The 24,490-nt window shown below is 46.9% G+C and overlaps 7 protein-coding genes across 7 annotated transcripts; 3 read left to right on the plus strand and 4 right to left on the minus strand.

The window, feature by feature from the left end:
- Positions 1-255: 255 nt before the first annotated feature.
- Positions 256-1,857, plus strand: BKA67DRAFT_517446 (cyclohexanone monooxygenase; the record flags this gene model as incomplete). Its single annotated transcript, XM_046097907.1, has 1 exon — positions 256-1,857. One exon carries the CDS (start codon positions 256-258, stop codon positions 1,855-1,857), a length of 1,602 nt encoding a protein of 533 aa, XP_045958214.1.
- Positions 1,858-2,316: 459 nt separating this feature from the next.
- BKA67DRAFT_658285 (isochorismatase) lies at positions 2,317-3,109 on the minus strand (the record flags this gene model as incomplete). Its single annotated transcript, XM_046107257.1, has 4 exons — positions 2,317-2,824; positions 2,883-2,936; positions 3,000-3,015; positions 3,073-3,109. The coding sequence occupies 4 exons, from the start codon at positions 3,107-3,109 to the stop codon at positions 2,317-2,319; spliced, it is 615 nt and encodes a 204-aa protein (XP_045958215.1).
- Positions 3,110-4,662: 1,553 nt separating this feature from the next.
- BKA67DRAFT_535293 (uncharacterized protein) lies at positions 4,663-7,015 on the minus strand (the record flags this gene model as incomplete). The annotated part of the gene is made up of 2 exons (XM_046099994.1): positions 4,663-5,081; positions 5,137-7,015. 2 exons carry the CDS (start codon positions 7,013-7,015, stop codon positions 4,663-4,665), a joined length of 2,298 nt encoding a protein of 765 aa, XP_045958216.1.
- A 1,886-nt stretch (positions 7,016-8,901) lies between these two features.
- Positions 8,902-14,524, plus strand: BKA67DRAFT_658287 (uncharacterized protein; the record flags this gene model as incomplete). Its single annotated transcript, XM_046107258.1, has 4 exons — positions 8,902-8,951; positions 9,015-11,906; positions 11,959-12,626; positions 13,746-14,524. The coding sequence occupies 4 exons, from the start codon at positions 8,902-8,904 to the stop codon at positions 14,522-14,524; spliced, it is 4,389 nt and encodes a 1,462-aa protein (XP_045958217.1).
- Positions 14,525-18,889: 4,365 nt separating this feature from the next.
- Positions 18,890-20,840, plus strand: BKA67DRAFT_563713 (amino acid permease). Its single transcript, XM_046102677.1, has one exon. The coding sequence runs from the start codon at positions 19,199-19,201 to the stop codon at positions 20,759-20,761; it is 1,563 nt and encodes a 520-aa protein (XP_045958218.1). The 5' UTR covers positions 18,890-19,198; the 3' UTR covers positions 20,762-20,840.
- A 585-nt stretch (positions 20,841-21,425) lies between these two features.
- On the minus strand, positions 21,426-21,734 carry BKA67DRAFT_535297 (uncharacterized protein; the record flags this gene model as incomplete). Its single annotated transcript, XM_046099995.1, has 1 exon — positions 21,426-21,734. One exon carries the CDS (start codon positions 21,732-21,734, stop codon positions 21,426-21,428), a length of 309 nt encoding a protein of 102 aa, XP_045958219.1.
- Positions 21,684-22,734, minus strand: BKA67DRAFT_645752 (uncharacterized protein). The gene is made up of 2 exons (XM_046105889.1): positions 21,921-22,734; positions 21,684-21,706 (listed from the first exon to the last, which is right to left on the minus strand). The coding sequence occupies exon 1, from the start codon at positions 22,472-22,474 to the stop codon at positions 22,130-22,132; it is 345 nt and encodes a 114-aa protein (XP_045958220.1). The 5' UTR covers positions 22,475-22,734; the 3' UTR covers positions 21,684-21,706; positions 21,921-22,129.
- Between the last annotated feature and the right edge of the window lie 1,756 nt (positions 22,735-24,490).

Here is a 24,490-nt window from a genome sequence, read left to right on the forward strand (position 1 = left end):
GAAGCTGGTCATAATTTGAGTTTCCAAGTAATAAGATTTCGTGGCATGATCAGCGTCCGGTGGGCGTTTCGTGACGCCATGCCGTGATGCCTGTCGTGTTACGGAGCTAATATTGCGTGATCTGCCGCAGCGCCGGCTTCAATAATCACGACATACCCGAAAACACACGCAAAACGATAGCTACATAACCCAGCGGATCCAAACTCCTCTGGACTAGTATTCTACATCTACAATCGGTATTCTCAAGATCAAATCATGGCCATTTCTCCTGATTACGACGCGATTATTGTCGGCGCCGGCTTCTCTGGCATATATGCCCTTTACAAGCTGCGACAACTCAGCCTGAACGTGCTATTGATAGACAACGCAAAAGACGTCGGTGGAACATGGTACTGGAACCGATATCCGGGGGCGTCGTCAGATGTGCATTCCTTCGTTTTTCGGTACTCTTTCGATAAGGAGGACCTACGCACCTATCCCTGGCCAAACCACTACTTAACACAACCAGAGGTCAAGGCCTACTTGGCAAATGTAGTTGACAAATACGATTTGAGAAAACATATTCAGTTCGAAACAACACTACTCGAAGCTGAATTTAACGAGCCCGACAATCTGTGGCATATCAAGGCTTCGGGTGACAAAATATTCTCGACACGTTACCTCGTGACGGGAGTAGGACAGCTCAGCAAGAGAAACATACCGGACATCAAGAATTTCGACTCCTTTAAAGGAGATCTCTATCATACAGCGGACTGGCCAGAGCACCATGACTTTCGCGGTAAACGTGTAGGCGTCATTGGTAACGGCTCAACAGGCAGCCAAATTCTCATTGAGCTGGCAAAGGAAGCAAAACAAGTTACCAGTTTCCAGCGCAATGCGCAATGGAACGTTCCCAACGGCAATAGACCTGTGACGGAAGAAGAGCGCACGCACATCAACGAGCACTACGATGAGATATGGGACCGCGTGCGAAATTCTGCCGTGGCCTTCGGCTTTCCCGAGAGCACAACCCCCGCCTTCAGCGTCTCCGACGAGGAGCGCCGACAGGTCTTTCAGAAGGCTTGGGACGAAGGCAACGGCTTCAGGTTCATGTTCGCCACCTTCTCGGATATTACCTCAGATGAAAAGGCCAACAAGGCTGCGACCGACTTTATCAAAAGTAAAATTCAGGAGACCGTTAAAGATCCGGAGACAGTCCGCAAACTGATTCCAACGGAATTTTACGCCAGAAGACCGATCTGTAACAATGGGTATTACGAAGTGTTCAACCAGAATAATGTGAGCCTTGTTTCGTTGAAGGAGACGCCGTTCAGGGAGTTGACTCCAACGGGCGCCGTCACGTCCGATGGTGTTGAGCATCCGCTAGATGCACTTGTGCTGGCCACCGGATTCGATGCCGTCACCGGTAGCTACACGAAGATCAAGATTCGGGGCCGTGGGGGCAAGACCCTTCAGGAGCATTGGGCGGATACTCCGTCGTCGTACCTCGGCGTGGCCGTTCCCGGCTTTCCGAACCTGTTTACTATCTCTGGGCCTAATCATCCGTTCACCAACACTCCTCCACAAACCGAGGCCCAGGTTGATTTCATCGCCAACCTCATTGCACACGCGGGCACTCAGGCTACGGTGGAAGCGACTCCGGAAGCCGAAAAGGAATGGACTGAGCTGAGTAATAAGATCGTGGAAGGCAGTTTACTCCACAAAACGGGCGGTTGGGTCTTTGGAGAAAACATTCCTGGCAAGAAACATAACGTCTTGTTCTTCTTTGGTGGATTGAAAAACTATCGCGATCGACAAGCTGCGATCATTGCAGACGGATATAGGGGGTTCAAGATCATTCCAGTAGATAAATCATGAATCATGGTCGAAATTAGAATCGAAGGAATTTACATCCCGAAACGAGACATCCTATTCTAGACACTACTAACAAGTATCCTTGACCATATTTAGAAGATCAGTGACGGTCTAAATATTATGTTAGAGGCAGAGTAAGACTTAAGATTGCGCCGTCAGCTTGGGCTTTTTCTCGACCTGGCCTTTCGCAAGAGGAAAAAGAAGCAAAAAAAGCGAAGTTGTCACAGTTGCCGAGCCTGGCAGCTCTCATTTAAACTTAGTGTTCTATCGGAGATGCATCGAATTTGTGACGCTTGTTAATCAATTTTAACACAGTAATGGTTTCTTGTCATATGATAGATCTTGCGGGTAGAAACATGACAATCGTATTCTATAGTCTAGACAACTCTCTCTAGTTGACACGATATGAACCATAAACTCTAATTTGTCTTCACGATGATTGACTCAACTCGCCCACTATACTTAGATTCTGCTCAGCATGGCGCCTAGTGCTGTCTTCGTATCATTTGTTGTCTCCTTGACTAGCTTGATGATTTCCTTGAACTCGCCGATACTCGCGTCTCCGATGCACTCGTACATCCAACTCTCACTCGTCGTCACCACGGCGCCCTCCCTCCTCAGTCGGTCCAGGGCGATGGGTATCTCCTCCTTGTTACAGCTACTCACCCCATCCGCCAGTACGTAGACCTTGTGTCCGTTGGCGAGCAGGTCTAGAGTCGTCTGCGTTATGCAGATGTGGCTCTCGATGCCAACGATGACGACCTCGGACGGCGCAGAGTACTGTAAATGCTTGCTGATCTCTGGAACCCACATGCTGAAGTACGTCTTGTCAACGTCGGCGGTGGCCCTCTCGACCAGGGGCTTCAGTTCCGAGACCGTCTCGCCCAACTTGGCCCGGCTTTGTGTCGTGACGTAGACTGGAATGTCAAGAATCTGAGCAGCCCGGAGCACTTTCTGAGAGGTCAGAAGGCTGATTTATATATACATCAGCGATTGATCTCCTTTAGGCTTTAAAATACGATGCTCACATTTTATCAAAATTCCAGATGGCGTTGCGGAATTTCTCCTGAAGATCACAAACACTGTGGAATGAGGCAGACAGATATCAGCTGGGGGCGCATCGCTAGTAAGACTACCATGCTTACAAGATGGCCGGTCTTTCTGTTTGATATCAGTCATCTTGTCAAAGCTATGGATTGGACCATTAGATGAACCTACGAAGCCGCCGCTGGGGAGCACCTTGTTTGTCAGCCATCGTGCTAGTTGGTCTTGGCTTAGAAGGTATGCGCAGCTGCAAAATTGAGTGTAAGATCGGTCTGGGATTTTGCAAGCACGAAACACGTGGTATTCTGATAACACTCATATGCGATGTCGATGTCGCTGGAACTCGTAACAGATACTTGCTCGAGTTGAAGCAAAGTTAATCCGAATGTGTAGGATTCACGAGTTTCGAGCGAGTGTCGGAGCCGGGTATTACCGCGGGGCAGGAGTAGCGGATGCGGGGGTGGGTCTGTCGCCAGACTCATATGGCCAGTGTTGGCAGAGATTATTGTATCATGAATATACATAGTGACTGAGCACTCCTAATCGTATCTTAGTCATGATCTCCACGGCAATCAACCTTGTAGGGACATACTACAAAATGATTTTACCCCCTGATATATGGTAAGAAACAACCTACTGGTACAATGGAACAGACCCGCCATATCAAGCTCTGCATGCCTGGCTGGTATTTATGCTCTCAAACTCTTATGGTTGCAAACAAAGCTTCTAGACAGCCACGAACTATGACAAAACCAATGGGTTAAAATTTGCGGTGTTTCAAGTAGCTGACTGACAAATTCTGCATCATATTTTTCAATTATAGAAAGTCAATTCATTTCACCCTCTTAAATTGATGATACCCTTCGTTTTTTACGACATCAGGTTGTCTTGTAAGCAGCCAACACAACATTAATAAACCCTTGTGGTTGATAGAGTAGTCTTAAGGGTGATATGTTATACTTGTGGGCTTGTATAACGATCCTTTTTGTAGCCAGATCGCATAAGAATGCCACTTTCATCAGCAGGGTCTTAATGAACGAAGGCCAAGTATGATGTCATAACAAGTAGGAAGTACCGGTAGACATACAAAACTACCTTTTGACCTCGGAGCTTATGTTCCTATGAGGAGCAATCCATTGTTTGTTTCCTTGTAGATTTGCAAATATTCCCTATTTAAAGGGCTTGCTACTGATAGCACATGGTATCCCTCAGAACTTGTTATTAAGACATATTGAAAGGTCATCTTACCAATAACCTAATCATTTTGAGAATTAGTCGACTTTGACTGGCAATGTGAGAATCTTAGCACCCCGAAATCGCACCTACGTGGAATATACTAGGCGAAGACGAACTTACTCAATGTATCAGGCTGCACAAACAATGAATGGGACGTTGTCATTCAAGAAAAAGCAAAAGCAAAAGCAAAATAACAGATTGCTTCCCCAACTTGACTACAGCAGGAGCAGGCTCGAAACACATAATCTCATTTGACGAGGAAACCCTCCTCTCATATCCCTGTGTTAGTGTTGAATAAAACACCAAGCTATCCTTATAGCTTGTACCAGAATCACGTGTAATCAACAACTCTAAGAATCAACTCAAATTACCCATCCGTGGCAACGTTTCGTTATTTGCTTTGCTGCAGTTTCGGGTCAGCTAACCGCATCTAGGGTGTTAACATTAGCAAATAGGCAGGGTGCATCGTGCCCTCCGCAAGCACACGATTGTCAGTCTGTTCCGTGATGTTTAAAATTTGGAGTCATACTAGAACTTGTCCTCGCAAATGTATTTCAACGCTGTAGGGTGGGGACTGTGTGTGTGTGTGTGTGTGTGTGTACGAACCGATTTGGCCCATCTTAGTCCACATGAGTTGCAAAGGTCTCGCTGACCACTTGGACCACGCCGCCATTCCGGAGTTTGTCGCGTATGGCAATTTGCACAGCCACGGAAGGTATCACCAGAAAGTCGTAATCGCTTTCGCTGCTTGGCTAACTTCTCGAGGTTGTGTAACTCCGTTTTGAAGCTGTTATTTTCAGCTACGAGTTGATGCATATCGTACTGCCAGACTCCGCACTGATTTGCTTCGAGCTTCGCCAGGAGGTTATCATCGGGATCTTGGCACCGCGAAGAGGTATATCTCTTTATGGACCATTTCGGCGTCACATGAGACGGCGTTGAATTATCTTCAAGTTGTCAGCGTTGGTCAACTTTTGCCACTGAAGGATATGAGCAACTTACTTTTACTTGAAGCAATTTTGATAAACCGACATTGAGCAAACATAAAGTATGGCCTGCAACTTTGTAAATGTTCTCGATCGCCAGGATGCAAAGTGAGTTCGACATCGAGTCTATGGCCTCGAGCACTTCGCATAGCGACAGCCGAAGCAATAACTTCGCCTGTCCGGACTTCGTTTAGCAGGTGTTTGAACATTCCTATATCATCGCCGTTGTCCATCATGTCTTGGAAACTGGTCCCCACAAGCTTGTCAGCAGGAATGCCAAATGCCTGCAAGGGATTTGGGAAGACAGAAAGCACCAGACCAGATGTTGATAGCTTCATCCAAATGTCTCGTACTCCTAGGCCGCCTACGCTACCTAAGACTTGCTTGCTCAAAGAGAACACATCCAGTCTCCGTGCAACAAGAATCGCCCATTTGCGCCCACCTTCGGCCCAAACAGAACCATAGTTGTGATACCAAGCATAGCCACCTGAATGCTGTCTAATACGAAAGATCATATCAATCTCTTTGTCAACAGATGCATTTTTGAGCTCACGCAAGACAACGAGTTCATCCGAAGGATGGCAGATAGACCCAATTGAGCTCCCCAATAGCAATGTGGAGTTGTATCCGAGCTGCTGGCAAGCTGGTGAGATGTATACTACAGTACCCTTTAATGAGAGTACTTGTATCAGCTCATCAGCGTTGTGTAACAACAAATTGTTCCACGCTGAGGTTTCAAAGACCGCCTCTCGAAGGTCGGAAGCGCCAAGCGAGGCCAAGAGAGCTGTAAATGTGTCTGACGCATGAACTGGGTTGACATCTGCAATGTCATCAACTTGACCAGCTGATACCGGAGACGTCGCTGTGGCCGAGCTGACTGTATCTACAGCTCTGCTATCTGAGCCGTTCGTGACTGGGAGCTCGTGGTTAGTGCTAGTTGAAGACTCGCGGGGATGGACACGAAATTTCCTGCGACGCAAAAGTGACCCATCATCAAGCGAGTGCAATGACAGGTTTAACGGGGTTTCATTCTGTGACAAATCCGTCTGGAAACCAAACCAGAACCTCGTTTCCATGGTGTCCCAGGGAATTGGAACAAGCGACAACAGGTTCTTCAGCGGTTCACCGCTTTTACGGAAGTTCATAATAACATGCTGGACTTCTTGGCCCAAGGCAATTTTCTCCTTCAATTCGTAGACAGAAGCGCTGCTCACAAACTCTCTACTAGCACCAGGTTTGACGTCACCTTTTCGAGATTGTAAGAAGCGGCAGTTTCTTCCTAACACCTCTTCACGGCTGTAGCCAGTCATAGTCTCAAAGCCATAAGAAGCATATATGATAGGCATGTCGGGTTGCCACATGTCCGTTACAACAAAGGATTGCGATGTGTTCGTCATGTCAATGTTGACCTGTGGTGCATAACGAATCGCGAGTTTGTGCAAGGCTTGGGATATCTCGAAAGGTCTCGGGTTGGACGGACTCAGATCAGCGTAGGTATCTTGCACCCAATAATCACATGTGGCTTGAGATGCTGACGCCTCTTGAATATGACGTGCGGCATCTTGGTTCAAGACATTCCAATCCAACAATGGATGTAACTCTTGAAGCCCTTGAATGTACGTCAGCTCCGAACCGGCAATGGTCGTTACGATATTCTGAATATCTTGTATGCCTTCTTGTCGAATCTCATCCCGCACCAAAGGTACCTCAGCTGGGCTCTCTGTTGATGTTAAGGACAATGGACCAGCATGATTCATAAACTGATCAGAGAGAACAATCGCTTCATCGTTCCGAGATGCTGTTGGAACTGGCGGCGTCGAGATACGCAACAAAGGAGTGTGGGTGGCCGGACGGTATCCAGGTCCGAAGGTGACAGGGAAATTTGGAGCACCCATCTCGGTTATGGGCCATTTACTGTTATCATCGTTCGGGCTACTGCTGTTAGACCTCAATCTCTGTTTATTTATGACGGATTAGCTACTATACCTTTTCGAACCTGACATCAAGTGTAAGAATCGCTATGGACTGGAGATCTCTATGATTTCGAACTCCAAATAACGACCCCAATAACGTCTCAGAAATGAACGAAGGATTCTTGCCCACCTAACAGTGGTTGCAAGTCGTATCGGAGTATCTCATCAATCGACGAGGGGGGTATAACTCCGTCAAGTTACAGGTTTGGTATGCAGCAGATTACAGACGGCGGAATAGACGAGACTTGTAGGTATAACAATAACGGGATTTGATTCTCTGAAAGAGGATTTGTTGACTGCTATTGACGGACGGCGGTCATATTGCTTAACTAATTGAAAAGAAATGAGCATATATCAGTTGACTCAAAAACACAAGAAGCTTATGTTTGCTGTATGTTTACCAAGTCTACCTGCACATGATCGACAACAATGCATAGGGCCTAGAGGTGGCGAATATCAGTAGCCAGTTAAAAAAAAGCAGTTCTTAGGCGGAGCCGATATAAGCCTAAGCCCTGTAGCATTTTCCCCCGCTTATGTAGCGCACATTCTTTGAAGAATTTCCTAGTAAAATTTGAACTCTTTTTCTTTTCTTTATAACTTTTGATTATTATGTAATAAACATAAATACTTTTTTTTTATTTTTTTTTAAAAAAAGGTGATTTATATTATTTGTTTAAAGTTATAATAAATTATAATAATGTTAATAAGCTATTAATATGTTTATTATCCCACTATATATGCGCGTTATAACAGCCCCACGCTGTATTATAGCTAACATTATTACTTTAATATTAAATAAAACGTAAAATTTATTGTTATTTATTATAATTTAACTTTGTCATTAAATCTTCGTATACTTTTATCCGAATTAGAGTAACACGTTATTTTCAAGAAGGGCCTATCGTTGGGCTGCGGAGTCCACCCCGCACCATGAGCCAAGATCTGCGCCCGATTTCTAGATGGGGTTATGGATTTCGCCATCGCGTGGGGTATGGGAATTTGAGAATTTGGGAATTCTCCCTTTCTGCGTCGGCCTCGCAGGATTGATTGCCTCCGCAACTTCCCATGTACCAGTCTAGGAGAGGCATTGCCATCTTGGCCGTTAGTGTTTAATACTTTGAAGATTTTCTCGACTCCTCAGAGAATATGGAAGAGTCAATAAAATATCGGTGCTAAACGTCACTCTCCGGCCCTCTGTTTTTCCTATTGGCGTAATGCGTAGGTACTCAACTTAAGCTAAGTCTTCATGCCCGCCATGAACGCTTTGCTGAAGAGTTTCAAGACGCAGGCCTTATTGCTGCTAAGATGAACACGGGTTAGTGCGCAGTCGGTGGGTTCTTGTTTTTCTTTCCGTCCTTCGAGCTGCTGGCCTCTGAAAGTTGATGTTTGAGGGGCTTATGATGGAGCTTGGTCTTTTCTTTACTGCGAGGAATTCGATCGGCCTTCCGCTAATAATCGAGATCTCTCACAATCCCATCATCGAAATGCGATTTTCCATCAATTCAAACCGGCCATGGTTTTTCGCAAATCTACCATCCGCGATTTGCCACTGCACGTCTCTTTCCACAGCGCTTTCAGCTGAAGTCTAAGATTACTTGCCCCAGCGGGTCGTTACACATTAATCCTAGGGAATTGTCTCATCCCGCCCTACACACTTGTTTGCGCCAATAGCAGTTATCACCCAGCCGCATGTTGTGCGTTTCTGCGTATCCTAGTCCGTCATCTTGGACCCATGGTAGATCTGGCTTTGTTTCACATTTCTCGCCACCTTCTACTATTGGATCCCACGACGACGAGTTCTTGGAGTCATGGCAGTCAGGGTAACTTCTGAATTCGCACGGGAAAGGGAAACCTACAAGTGAGTTGGTGAATACTGCCTTTACCACGCGCGTCCTCTCTGATCAAGCCTCTCCCGTGGTAGATACGCTGCTGCCCAGCTTGCCGGATCAGCCCATCAAGTACATGCAGCTCTAATTAACTCTTCAGCGTTACGTACATCGCGGGACACCATTCTCACCGGCCTTGCTGAGCTTGTTGCTCTCCGCACAAACGCTACCCGTGCCACTGTCTCTTTGTTCGACAAGCGTTGGCAGTATGTTATCGCCGAAGCTACACCTCGTCTGACCTTGCACCCTTCCGCCACTGCTAGTGAGGGGGAACAGCTGCTGCTTTGCGGAACTGCTGTACCACGTTCGGTGGCCATTTGTGACCATGTCCTTCTCCAGAACTTTGAGAATACACAAGTACAGGGCGAGGATTTGCCAGTGTCCGTCATCCAAGACACCTCTACCAGGCTTGCCAATAATCCATACTTCAAATCATGGCCCCATCGATTTTATGCAGGTGTACCAATTCGCACATCTAGAGATATTAACATTGGTGTTTTAAGTATCTACGATGATGATCCGCGCGAGGAACTTGACGCCACATCCGTGCTGGTGATGCAAGATATCTCTCGGGCAATCATGGACTATCTCGCGGCCTTCCGATCAAGAGACGGGCATCGCCGCGCAGATCGAATGGTTCGTGGGGTCGGTACCTTCGTAGAGGGTGAATCCAGTCTGGCTGGTTGGCAAGGAGGCGCGGACACCGAATCTTTTCAGGATAATCCTACAATATCTGAGGGATCCCTGAACGCAAGGCAACAAACCCTGCAGCGGCGAAAAGTAGACGGCGACAGTATTTCTCAAGTTCCCATGGATGTCCATGTTCCGAGCTTTGGCCAACCATCCCAGGTGCCCACCGACAACCCGGATTTCCCCACAGATGAACAGGAGTCAGAGGATACAGTAACCAAGCTCACTTTCTCCAAGGCTGCGAACATCTTGAGGGAATCAATCGAGGTCGAAGGTGCGCTGTTTCTAGATGCCTCAATATCTTCATTCGGCGGTGGCGTAGGCCAGCATGGCCTTCGTTCTTCGTCTTCCAGTAGTAGTGAAGATTCATCAAATCTTGGAGTTACTAGAAAGACCAATACTCCTTGTCGTATCCTTGGTTTCTCGAATTCATCGGCATCAAGCATCGATGGAGGTCTGGTCTCAGAAGGTCACTCAGCAATATCAGAGCGATTGTTAAGCAGATTGATCAAGTGCTATCCAAATGGCAAAATTTTCAACTTCGACTCGGACGGTTCGCCTTCTTCTGGGGAAGGCGAAGACACTACGCATTCTTTGAGGTCCCCTTTGGGTCAAACGCGAATATCAACAGAAAGGCCGAATTCTCCGGCTAGGAATAACAGGAAAACGTCCTTCTCACGTAAGGACATGGCGAAGCGGATAGGCGAAGTATTTCCCAACAGTCGCAGTGTGGCATTTATTCCAGTCTGGGATTCGCATCGGCAACGTTGGTTCTCTGGTGGGTTTGTTTATACCCACACATCCAGTCGTGTTTTTACATCGGAGGGAGAACTGAGTTATCTCTCCGCTTTTGCCAGCATCCTCATGGCAGAGATCCACCGTACCCAGGAATCATTTCTCAACAAGACCAAGACTGATTTGCTTGGTTCTCTGTCCCACGAACTTCGCTCGCCGCTACACGGTGTCGTTCTCGGTGCTGAGCTTCTCCAGGATACTGAGCTTGATGTTTTCCAGCGAGATGTCCTTAATTCGATTGAGAACTGCTGTCGAACTCTTATGGGCACCATCGATCATCTCCTTGATTGGACAAAGATCAACAAATTCAAACTAGATTCATTGACCGGCCGCCGAGGTGCAAGAAGCGAAGAAACACATGGCACTACTGATGTTCCGAATCGATCTATTGAGGCGGGCATGATGAGTCGCACTTCGAATGTTGATGTCGGTGCCATCGCCGAGCAAGTCGTTGAGAGCATATTCGCTGGCCATAGCTTTCAGACAATGGCAGTCCTGCGGATGGTTGAAGACAAGCAGTCTGGCAATGCTGATGTAGATTCGATGCGTATGCTTGACAGCATGCAGGCTGTGGAGAATGTGGCTTCTTATAAAGAAAAGTCTGGAGATGTTCGGATCGCATTGGGGGGCGTCGTGGTGACACTCTCTATCGATGCCTCCTTGCCTTGGGTGTTTGATACTCAGCCTGGTGCTATCCAACGAATTACTATGAATATCCTTGGAAATGCCCTCAAATTTACTAGTCAAGGTTTTGTTGAGGTACGCCTTACACAAGAGAAGCCCCATACGATGCGTTCCAACATGCGCTTGGTCACGTTAACTATTTCGGATACTGGTCGGGGAATTGAACAAGATTTCCTTAAACATGAGCTATTCACACCTTTTATGCAAGAGGATAGCCTGGCAGCTGGTTTAGGGCTTGGGCTGAGCCTGGTGAAGAGGATTGTCAGTGCACTTGGAGGAGCTATAAGCGTCGAAAGTACTGTTGGACAAGGGTCTACCATAACGGTGAAGCTTCCACTCAAGGTACCGCCGTCTCCACCTAATAACAAAATCCCCGGCGACGAGGCACAAGAGGATTTTCTCGCTCATATTGCTGAGATTCGGGGGCTTCGTATTTCTATTACAGGATATCCACCAGACCAGTTATCCCAAGGCACCGCAAAGATGGCCCTGTTCAAGGAGTATACTTCGTTGACAGATGTATGCAAGAACTGGCTTCAAATGCGCGTAATTGAGGAGCATGAAGCGCAAGAGCTTCTTCCGGATCTCATTCTCTGCGGCGACCGACATTTAGAAGACATTTTTATAAGAGGACGCAATGACTCTTCAACACCCATTGTAATTATCTGCCGCAGCGCATTAGCTGCACGCCAGTTGGCAACATCGCCTAGGTTTAGTCCTCATTCTAGTCGTGGGATTTATGAGTTCATCTCTCAGCCGTAAGCTCTTATATCCATTGCTTTTACTGGAATCTGCTAACTCGAAACGTAGTCTTGGCCCTCGGAAACTGGCCAAAGTACTGCTTCAGTGCTTCCGACGTTGGACTAGACTTCAAGAGGCAGCATTGTCTACTCGGGTACCTTCAGATTGTACGGAGAAGTGCTCCTCAATAAGGCCATCACCAATAGCAGATTTGGACGATGTGTTTGCTCGTCAATTTGCTGGACAATCTCTCGATGAGACCGAACGATCCAATACACCCAAACCTTTAGATCCCTTCAAAGCCACGGAAACAAACTTTGTAGAAGCGGATCAAGTGCCCACAGAAACTACGGACACGCCAGAGAAACAGCCATCAGATGCTCCGCCAGTTTCTACCCAAAAGCCGGTAGACACGCCAAAAATACAGAACCGTGTTGCGCGCTACCTACTTGTTGATGACAACGCGATTAATCTACGAATCCTTGCCACTTACATGAAAAAGCTGGGTCACGCGTATGACACAGCATCTGATGGGTTAGAAGCTCTCAAAGCTTTTGAAAAGGGGAATGGCCAGTACAGATGTATTTTCATGGATATATCTATGCCCGTCATGGATGGCTTTGAATCGACAAGGCGTGTTCGTGCGCTGGAACGCGAGAAAAAGCTTTCTCGTTGCAGTGTTTACGCTTTGAGTGGTTTAGCATCGGCCAGCGCTCAGCAAGAGGCATTTGCCAGCGGTATAGATTTGTTTTTAACAAAGCCAGTGAAATTAAATGAACTTACACGTATCATAGAAGAAAGGCGGCATAGCCAGGAGGAGCGCTGAGGTAAATGGAAGACCAAACAATAAATAAGCAGAGATAGACTGCAGTCTAAATTCATTATATTTCCGGTGCAGGCTGGGAATATTCTAGATGAGATGGCTGGCCCACGACGAAAAACATGAATTATTAAGCCAATGACACCCAAAATTTCTTTACGCAATATGATTTTAATAATGCTTATAGCTCCTGATAGGAAAGGGTTTTTTTTTTCTCGGCCCCTTTCATTTCTTTTTTGGCGATCTGTGAAGCTTCGTGGGCTATCACGGAGCGAAAGCTCTAGATATTATTCGATCCGCACACCAATATCAGTCATTACATCTCGATTGCCCAACCCTTTAAGGGATGATTCCTGGAAGGTTGCATCATTTGAGCCGACAACCCACGATTGATGCAAATTTCCTTCTCCATCCCAATGAGACTTTACCGCTCTCGCATGATTCCCTGCTGCCTCACTAATTTAAAAGAGCCTGCAGTATTCAAGCACCTCAAGCAGGGTTTGTTTGCGGCCTGCTACGCCGTGAACCTTAAACTATGCTTTGAAAAGGCAGCCAAACAAATTTCACTGCAATTCTTTTGAGTCAAGCAAGGAAGGGTGTAACGGCAGACTATGTGGAGTTGGAACCAGAACTTTTCGAAATTCAGGATATTTGTGCATGCAAACCTTTCCAACGGACATATTGACGCGTCGCTACTGCTACCTTCCGCTACACCAGCGTTTGCACCGGTGAGAGTGGACCTAATAACATTCTGTCATTGCTACATGTGATTTACAACTCAAACAAATTAGCAAAGTCATGTTTTGGTACGATGACTATGGCTGCGACGAGTGAAGTATATTATCGACCTAATTCCCTGCAGTTCTGTCCGTCATTCCGTCTTTTTCAGTTCCTCAGCATATCAGCAGTCAGCAACCTGTATCTATCAAAAGACTACTGAATATGGCTTTCAGAAGCCTTGTCATCAGAGGCGGCCCCCATTTACCTTCAGTACAAGATGTGACTGCGCTGGAAAACAACTAAATCCGCGCCCGAGCACGACCCCAGGGAGGTGCAAAGGGCCTTGTAAAGAGCAAAGGTGGTTTCACCCAAGTGAAGACTGCTTTGTCCAAGGATGGTGTGTTTACATGTCGATCAGCCTTCCGATCTCAGGGCACACAGATCAAGCTCGTGACCAATTACTACGAAATTGGTGTAGACGGCGATTATTTCTGTAAGTGGCAGCATTATGGCATTACCATAACCGAGCTTGTCGGTTCGGTCGACCAGCCACGAGATCCTCAGCTCAGGACCATCATGGAACTGGCAATCAAGCAGCTCTTCCCGAATGGTGTGTCTTTTGCCTCAGATTTCAAGAGCAATGTTCTCTTCAATCGTCGGCTCGAGGGATCGGAACTTGGTCAATGTGTCGTGAGTATCGAACAACCTGGCGGTCGTAGTAGTAGACAGTACAAAGTCAAGTTCAAAAATGACAAGGACATCGATCTAGGTCCTCTTTTCAATGTTCTGAAGAGCATGGACATCGCTACCGACGCCAACCCTTTTACACAATTCGCTGAGAAGCTCAACCCTGCTGCTCTCATCCTTGACCATCAGGTACGGAAGAACGTGAATATCCACTCGTTCAAGAGCGGTAAATTCTTCAATATCAATCTTCCGGGTGATTCTGAAGGTATACAAGATCTCGGTCAACGCAGCATGCTCACGGTTAATCGAGGCTTTTTCCAGAGTGTGCGTCCAGCTACGGGCAGACTCCTGCCGAATGCAAACACAGCCTACGCCGTGTTCAGACGCAGCCAGACTTGTCGGATGTGATCAAGTTGCGCAACCTCGCCTGTATGCATAATTTCATTCACATGAAACCATACGAGTGTACTACTTACCTCAAGCAATCGAAGGTCCTTGATCATCAACTTTGCAAGGTGAAAGTCATTTATACATTCCCTTTTTCCACTGGAACGATTGCTAAGAGCATTCTTGGCCCGGCAAATGTATCGTTTCATATAAGTGCAAGTGAGAAGCACACACCCGCGATGAAACAGCACTTGGCTTCCTACCAGGATGGCCACATCACTGTTGCTGAGTACTATCAACGACGCAAGTGACACCAACTGCCTCATAGCGATTCATGCTAATCGCCCGTCAGAGTACAGCTTCAAGGTTGATGCAAGTCTACCTATAATTCAGGCCGAATCGTCAACCGATCCCGTATACTATGCGGCTGAGCTGTGCCAAATCTCGTCTAGTCAGCCCGTCAAAGCCAAGTTGACCGACAGGTGCTTCGACCTATCTGCAAGAACATGGCAAACACCATGTACTACATCTGATCAAGAAAAGATGTTGCCTTACTATTTGGTCTGATCTGTGAATGACATATTATGAGTCACGAGACAAGACTGGCAGACAGAGTCTTGCTTGGATGATTGAAAGAGTCATAGATTGATGAATAGATTATGTAGCAAACCATGACATCATCGCTTTTTTGTGGCAACTTATAGCCTTACTCCGTACGATCCCGGACGGCCATTTCAGTCCAATCGCCGAAATTATCATCTCCAGGAATATCGTAAGTAGTCCGCTTGGGGCTGTTCCGCCGTCTCGCTTTGCACTGACGTTCACTGTTGAATTAATTCTTGTACCGCCAGCGCGATTTCAAGACTTGAGCTTCTGACATGCACAGTTCAGGCCCTGTCTCTGGTTGGACTAGACTAGTAGCGCAAATCCTCAAAATATGCTCAAGAGCACTTGCGAAGCCATCTCTTGTAGGTATCACTCACTGGGCAATCACTGTCGCCGGTAAAGTTTTTCTCAGCACATAGTATGTGCAAATTTATCACACCAGATGAGCAGTCCAATTTTCTTGTTCGATTGCAAAGTCAGCAACAACCACAACCAAGCTATTGCCAGGTTTCGTAGCTCTTGTAGATAAATGGGCGCTACATTGCCTCCCGAAACTTATGCCTATTTCGCGCTCATGGTGTTTCAAGGGGGGGGGGGGGGGGGGGGGGCAGCTGACAATGAGATTTACGATACTATCAAAGACTTACCAACTAATGAGCGGGCAAGTTCGTCGTAAGCATTTGGTAACTGCTATCCAGTTCACGCCTCCGAAGTAGTTGCGAAGCGTGGCTGGATCTCAATGTTGTATGGAAGGAACTGGATGACGACAAGGGGGGCTTGGTTACTAGACTACGACCCAATCACGACATCCAGAGCTTTCGTCAATAATCATGAAGGAGGGTGCAGAATTTGCAATTTCAAATACTCCGAAAAGTGCCGCTACTATAGCAAGATATTATAAATTTAGTGATGTGGATGGAGTGCAAGAGGATTGCGAAAATATGCACACACAGCAACCAGTCAAAAATTGCTTCTTTTCAGAGTTCAGATGTTCTTATGAGACTTTTAACTATACTAGTGGTTCAAAGTGCTCAAGATAACATTCCGATCCTCTGACCACGAACAGAGCGTGGATATAGGCAACATTATATGTTCTGTACCGATCATACCGTATTTTTCATGTTCCACAGCTTGTGGCTCGAACGAGCCTCCCTTCTATATGAATAGATACCAGATCATGGGACGCGGCGGCTGGATAGTCTTGAATCAGATTGGCTGAGGGATCTCTGGACAAACTCGTCGGAGCCTTCAAAAGACTGTGAAGCTGAAGACTTATCACTGTGCAGAAGATAATACTCTTGACCTTCTAGAGTATATCTCACGCCCCAGCCTTCAGGCAGCCCAAGAATCTCTAGGTCGAGTGGAAGCGCTGTAGATGACCGTCCCGTAGCAGTATCGAAGATGCATCTTTGTCCGTTTATTAGTCTCACTTCCTGTCCTGGTGGCAGTTCGACTGGACCGTGTGTCACACGATCCGTCATATTGTTCCGCAGGTAGTTGGTCCGTCGGGATACATACACCTGATGTTGAAGCAGATGTTGCTGATGATACGTCGGCGGCTCTTGATATGGAAGTTGCTGTTTTATTGGTAATCCGTGTTGGAGCATTGCTTGATGTTGAGGTGTTGGTTGTCGTTGTTGTTGAAGCACTACTTGCTGCCGAGAAGCTACCTGATGTTGAGGAGTCAGTTGTTGTCTGTTAGTTGCTTGTTGGAGCATTGAATTGTGCTCGGGCAAAATACGGTGTCGGAGCATCGCGGACTGTTGGCTCTGGGTCATATACGTGTTATCGATTTGACGCTGTGAAATATTTTGTTGTAACAACCCACGCCTCAGGCTAGTTTGCCGTTGTTGATTATGTGGTGCCAATAGGCTTGGCTGAAATATGTTGAGTTGTCGTGTTATGTTTTGTTGTGACAAAATGGACCGTTGCGGCAGGTTCTGTTGCAGCATGTTTTGTTGTGGCAGGTACGGTTGTAATAGATTTTCCTGCCGTAGGCTCAGTTGCGGAGTGTTTTGTTGCAGTAGTTCCTGCATCATTAATTGTTGGTTATGGTCCATTTTGTTCTATTGCTTGACTGCTATCGAAAGTAAGTGAAGTCTCCTTGTCCTATTTCGAAGACCAAAATTGGCCTGTTAGATTTTTATAGCGGGCTGGAAGAAAAACTTATTGTAATCTCCATTACAGCGAGCTAATTCTTTTGAGCAAATATCATTTTCCAGAGGCAAGCCGTAAATACATCCAGATTGCCCGCATGAGCTTATTTGATGATCATTCCAGGAGCCGACAAATAGAGATATTAATTACTGTTTGTATTTACTATAAACAAAGCTTACATCGACCAACAACGAAGATATGCGTTTTTCGTGAATTAGGCTGTTCAGTTTCTCCTGTTGATTTAGGTTTTGAAGCGAGGTGAGTTGTCATAGCGAAACAGGGCCGTACATTAATTGCTTAATTTGCTGCTGGCCAGCGAGTCGCCAGGCCGAGAACAGGAGAATGTGTGGTAGCAACGTGAAGGTCACGACAAGGATGCGAAACCAGACTGTCACATTTCAAATGATGTACCAGAAGCAGGTTTACCGTGTTTGAATGTTGCGGATTTCGTCAGAAACTCCGACCGACTTTGTAACGTGTTCATATACCTGGATCCTGCCTACGATACATGAAAGGTACAAATACAGCATTAGAAGGCTACTCGCGGATCATTCCAGAGTATGATGGCTCCATCCAATATTATCACCTTTACATGCCTTATTATTCCTCCGCCGGCACCTATTGTAATTGACAATACCTGCTGCGCACGCTCTGGCGAAGGTGCATCTTCTACGAGGTAGCCTGTATGTGCAAAACATAGGCGTAATTTTTTCAATTTCCTTTTACTGAGAACCCTTTTGCCTTTCGGCCTTTCGTGGCATCCTGTCCTAGTTACAGGCCCGACAAATAAGTCCATAACAAGCAAGCGATAGTTTGACTTGATACTATGTACTGCATGCATGCAAACAACTCTATAGTTCGATCGATGAGTAGTCAGACCAGTGTGGATACATTTAAGAAAATCTGTTTTCACAACTTTGGCGGAGCGGGCACAAATATCTTACACGCTCTGCCCCAGTCGGCGCAAACTAGTGTTTTAGAACACATAGCGATCAAAGATTCAGTGGTACGATATACATAGTATCATAAGACAAGGCGTCTGGTGACAGCTCAGTGGGCCGGTAGATGATTTCAAGTGAGCAGCTGTTGGAGCAATCAAGGATGAGGCTAGAACCTGGAGTGTGCCGGATTACGGATCCGTGGACCGCCGCACATACTATAGTATGGTAGTCTTCCAGTCCACCGATTGCTTTATAGATCGAACGCCAAAAGCGTGAATTTGGCGCACCAATCACAAGTCGGTAATTTAAGTATAATCTTATGACATAGCACCATGAGCGCGTCCGATGCAGGCCATAGACGTATAATATAGCGGGCCGCTCCGTCGTTTTTCACAGCCATGGGAACAGCTTGCACAACTTGGTGATAATATCCCAGCTGCCGTGACCAATACCGTTGACTCTATTTTTTTCAGATCACAATCATCGAAAAGGAACTCCCACGCGAAGTGATTCGGCGACGGCGCAATCCGCTTACGTGAAAATTTCAATCGGACCGTAGTGAGGCGATTCTCTTAGTCAAGTACCGTCGCCTATTGGTCGATCTTCATAAATAGTGGGTTTGATCACTGCGGCCCCCGGTTTTAGCCGCTAGAACGAGAGCGCAATACAATTATTCCCACGTTACTCCAGAGTCTGAAGAGACTTTCATAAAACCACGGCACGAGAAAATTTTCGTAATGGCAAATGTATGGAGCCACGCAAGATAAGCCTGCTCCAGAGCCGGACCTGTGGGTGAGTAACTCGCGTTGAGGCACGGACTGGGAGGCACGATGACCGTACTTAAGTATTCTTCGAGCGCCATCGCTCTTTGACAAGCCGGGCATGCTCAACGTACAATCCGTGAATAGTATCGTGGCTATTGGGCCCATATAACAGCTAGTGGACAGGACAATACCAAAACTGACCCACGAAACAACATTTTAACAACAACATGATGGAAAACACGATGGAGAAGACCACGAGTCTTGTGGTCAAGCCTGCCAACGAGAAATCGGATTCCTCGTCCAATGGCTCAAAGCACGATATCGAGGCTGCCGACACGCAGCAGCTCCAGCGTGGCCTCAAAGCTCATCACCTTCAGTTCCTTGCGATCGGTGGTACAATTGGTACGGGTCTCTTCATCGGTAGCGGCACAGCTCTTGCGACATCCGGTCCGGTCGGCACCTTAATTGCGTTCATCTTTGTCGGCACAATTGTATACTCGGTCATGGTGTCTCTGGGCGAGATGGCCAGTTACATCCCGGTCCCTGGTTCTTTCACCGTCTACGCCTCCCGCTTCGTCGACCCGTCGCTCGGGTTTGCAATGGGTTGGATATACTGGTTCAGCTGGGCGATGACCTTCGCAGTAGAGTTGACGGCTGCGGGAATTCTCATTCAGTATTGGAACTCGAGCCTCAACATTGGGATTTTCATTGCCATCTTCTGGGTTGTCTTCTCGGGAGTCAACCTTCTCCCTGTCAGATGGTTTGGCGAGCTAGAAATGTACTTGTCCAGCATCAAGGTTGTCACTATCGTTGGGTTCATCATCTTCGCCATCTGCATCAATGCCGGTGTTGGAGAGCAGGGTTACATCGGGTTCAAGTACTGGGTAAACCCTGGACCTTTCGCAGAATCCATCGTATCCGGTCCCGTCGGCAAGTTTGTCGGTTTCTGGTCAGTCTTGGTCACAGCCGGTTTCAGTTATCAGGGTGCCGAGCTCGTGGGTGTCGGAGCGGGTGAGACCGCAGACCCTGCAAAGGCTGTGCCATCAGCAATCCGGTGGACGTTTTGGGGTATCCTCTCGCTCTTTGTCTCGACCATCTTCTTCATCGGATTGCTGGTTCCCTACGACAACGGCGCACTTGTGAGCGGTTCGAGTGATGCCTCTGGATCTCCTTTAGTCATTGCTTGCAACCTCGCTGGTGTCAAGGTTCTCCCTGATATCCTTAATGCCGTGCTCCTGACTGCTGTTCTGTCAGCTGCTCAGTCCAACGTCTATTCGGGTAGTCGTATTCTTGTCGCGCTCGCTGAGGAGAAGCACATTCCCCACTTCATGACCCGTGTTAACAAGAATGGTACCCCATACATCGCTGTGGCTTTTACTTCGGCGTTTGGCCTTTTGGCATTCCTCAACCTCTCTTCAACCGGAAGCGAGGCCTTTGACTGGTTCATGAACATCACCTCCATTGCTGGTTTCATCACGTGGTCGTGCATCATCATCTGCCACCTCCGTTTCATGGCTGCAGCCAAGTTTCACGGTATTTCTCGTGACAGCCTGCCTTACAAGGCACCTCTAGAGCCGGTTCTCGCCTGGTATGGTCTATTCTTCTGCATTCTCATCTTGCTCACGAACGGTTTTACGGTATTCATCGACTGGAGCACCAGTGGCTTCTTCACGGCGTACATTAGTTTAATTCTGTTTGTGGTTCTCTATGTTGGACACAAGTTGGTGTTTAGGACAAAGTTTGTCAAATTGGCCGATGTCGATTTGACTCGGGGACGCATCGACATGTGAAATGAGACTGGTGTATAAGGAACATCATGTATAGATAGATATATGGCAGTATGACGATAATGAAATGATTAAACTCAAACTAATATGATTGACACAATGCACGTGAACGCACTGTCTTTTAACGTGCTCAAAACATCAAGATTATGCCAAGGGCATCCCACTTTACAGTATACCATTTACGTGGAGGCCGTTCTTTGTAATGTGCGGGTTGATATGATTGACTAACGTCTGTACATGTGACTCTTCTGAGATATTTGTAACTTTTCGACCGCATGTTCGCTAAAACCTTACAGCTTTCCCCAATGCGCATGTGCCATTCACTCGACTCACGCACACAACACAAGACTTAGCGAAACATTAGTATAGCGTATGGATTCGATTTTTAATTCAAGCTTTGTGCAAAGAAGGAAATTGCGCCTTGTAGTATGTCCCTTGTCAGGGAGGGGTTTGTATATGGTATCTCGATGATAAAAAGCTCCCATATGCGCAGATGATGTCGCGAATGCCCAAATGCAATCCGAAATGTGATGATGCTACCCGTGTAATGTATGCATAACCCTGAACGCCTTCCAAAATCCGTGATCCTTGCATCCAATTCATGAAGTCATGTTGTCGTAAGAGTGGTATATGTGTTGGTTATGTAGTTTGAAAATCTCCGAACGTCTTAGACATTCTCCTGCATCGAAGACTGCCGACCATGCTTGATCGTTATGTCCGAGCTCTGCCTTGACGCACGTGGTGAAGCAACAGGAGATGATGCAGGTGATGAGATGGGTGATCCGACCCAGTCGGTTTCCACTGAGCTTCTCGAAGGAAACGGGTATTTCTCAGAGGGCCATTGTTCCTGCTTTTTTGACTTTCTGCTCCACCCCGGCATGATGCGGTTCCAACCAAGAGCGCAAGCGAGTACACCGCCACCGAGAACAACGACGAGAACGACGACGACTATAACCGTGGTGATTAAGGAGCTCATTTTGGATGTGTCGAGCAATAGAAGAGGTTGGTGATATGTGCGGTTTTGATAGTGAACCTGAAGGTGGCTGGGAATGGGATGACCACAACTCTGATTGGGGGTGTCGAGGGCAAGAGGGTGCAAGCGATGGACGGGGTGACAAGGTCACAGCAGCGAGCGCGGTAATATGTAATGAAAGATCCTTACAGCAGACGAGGTTATGTTCCGGGAGATCCAGATTATCGGATCCCACGGGAGGGCGGTCTGACATGATATACTAAGCAGCTCCCCACGACCGCCATATCAAGAGTCATGATGAATCCCAGTCCCAGGACTCTTAGGGATCTCAAGGGTCCAGCCCCACGACGTCATGCCCTACGATCCTTATTTGATGTTTAGCATACGCAAGGACCCTATCATTGCGCCATGGAGCTCTCAACCAAGGAGGAGAAACGCATGCGCTGGGAGGAAAAAGTTGCGACAAGGAGATCCAGAGCGGTCCGGCTGTTCGGGCGCCAAGGGGCCTGTCGATAGCACGTCTGTATTGCAGCGGTGCTATTCCGAAGTGAGTTAGGGGTGTTTCGCGGGTCGCAGACTCGGAAAGTGCGATTTGCTGTCAAGAGGGCACTAGAGAACGCCATCACAGCACCATTGCGCCCCGTGAATCGGAGAAATTGCCTATGACATCTGTTGAACGATTCAGTCCTCACACTTACAAGCACCCTGCCTGCCAGCCAGCAAAACACCCTTTCCGTCGTCATTGGCCGCCCGAAGTGTAATGATCTCAGTTTTTAAGCGTGTTCTTGTTCTCGTGCCAGAACTAGCAAACACCATACTACTATCGGCTTGACCTACACTAAATACGTCGACGGGATCATGCATGAAGTTTGAAAGCGTGAAGCATCACCATCCCAACCTCCTAACCCTTTCCCAGCAATTGGATGTGTATTCTTGGCACGGAAAGGCGGCAATTGGTGCGCGTCAGCTACTTCCGATATCCGCTGCATAATCATGATCGGGGCTCGACTTGCACGCGAAGCCCTCCCCACTGAGATGCCATCAACGACCTGCAAATCATTGAATATCACCGAATATCACTGAATATCACTGAAAATCCGTAAACACCACTTGAGACTAAACTTCAGCTGACGACTGTATCTACATATGTATTGCTTACATCAACCAAGACAACTGGTTTGCGACCCCCTTGACAGCTAAAACTCGAAAGAGCTAACCTAGCGTTGCATGCCCAACCTGCCGACGTTCCAGAATTCCAGCGTTGGTGGCTGGCAACTTGCGCTGTACATCTGAACCTCTGGTGCAACGAGCCGCTCATAACGTCTCCTATCTCCCTCCGGCTGCAGTCTCCATGATTCCGCAAACATATGCGATTTCTACATATGCACGCAGCACCTCCCAATACCAATTAGCTACCGTTGGATCGATGTGTACATTCGTATTTCATCCCTAACGGTGAGGCAGATCATAAACTGCTGTGAAACCCCAGGTAAGGTGCCTGTTTGAAAACCCCGTTACCGGTGCACCAGATCACGTCTTGCCAAATTCCTCCTCAGAGTTGTCTTGAACATCACTCCTGGTGGTACCTAGTTGTACGACTACGTCACTAACGTTAGTATACTTTCTCCGTCATAAGATTACCGCTTTGACTGCCGAATAACCGACCCCAAGTTTCATAGATCTCCCGTGGACGGGTTTCTGCCCTGGACATGGTGTTGTCATATTTCATTTGAAAGAGGGAAATAAGAAACTTCATTCTGCGTACCCTGTTATTCGTAATTATTAACTTGTCATGTTAGCAGTCAGACCATGCCGCCCAAATCATATGTCGGACATTTTTTAAGTATACCGTCCTGACACAAGGCGTGCAGTGCTGGTTGACTCTACAGTACAGCTTCCCGAATCTCATATCCTCACAAGCTTGTTCTGCGACTTCGGTGCAAAAAGACATTACGATAGGCTTGTAGCCCATTGTATACGATTTCCATGACATACGTCTCAACGTTTTCAAGGCAGTTGTCCCTCTCTGTGTAGTCATTTTTGCAAACGCGCCCCTAATGCAACCCATAAAGCTACGCGTAGTAAGTTTAGTTCGTCAATGGGCGATACTTAGCGTCTATATGCTCAAAACCAAATGTGATATTTTAGACTACCTCCTACGAAACCGTAAGCTCTACTCGCAGCATAGATAATTCACAGAAGAAGGGAGGAAAAGAAGAAGACGATGATGATGATAATGAAAACACGATGATTATATTATTAGTCAAAACTACTTATGAGCGATCATTATATATCTAGACTCGGTTCTGCTGCCATTAAGATCACGACGTTTCAGATGAGAAACTGTGACACCTGTTGAGGCACAATGGCCAAGTGCTACCGAGTGAATGGAAGCCACGACAAGTTGAATGTAGGCCTAACGCAATGCCTAATCCAACACGTCTGTGGTTCTGGGAGAGATGGCTCCAAAGAAGCCTCCTCATCAATTCTGCGAGTATCATATATCGAAAGGATACAGAGCAGAACATGATAGTAGAAATCGACCATTCTCGAACTACGTGATAAGACCTTGTACCCCAAAGGTTCACTAAGAGCATGCTAATTTATTGTTACCACAAACATCAGGGCTTATCTCAACTTGTTTTCTATCTATAGTAGAATAGTCCGACGTCTTGTTGTCAAGTCAAGGGACAAAACACATAAACTATGGTTGCTTCTTCTGTGGCAGGCTCTCAACCAGTAGTTATCTTTCATATTTT

Source organism: Truncatella angustata (genome assembly GCF_020726525.1).
Source record: "Truncatella angustata strain MPI-SDFR-AT-0073 chromosome Unknown BKA67scaffold_4, whole genome shotgun sequence".
Classification (NCBI taxonomy): Eukaryota; Fungi; Ascomycota; class Sordariomycetes; order Amphisphaeriales; family Sporocadaceae; genus Truncatella; species Truncatella angustata.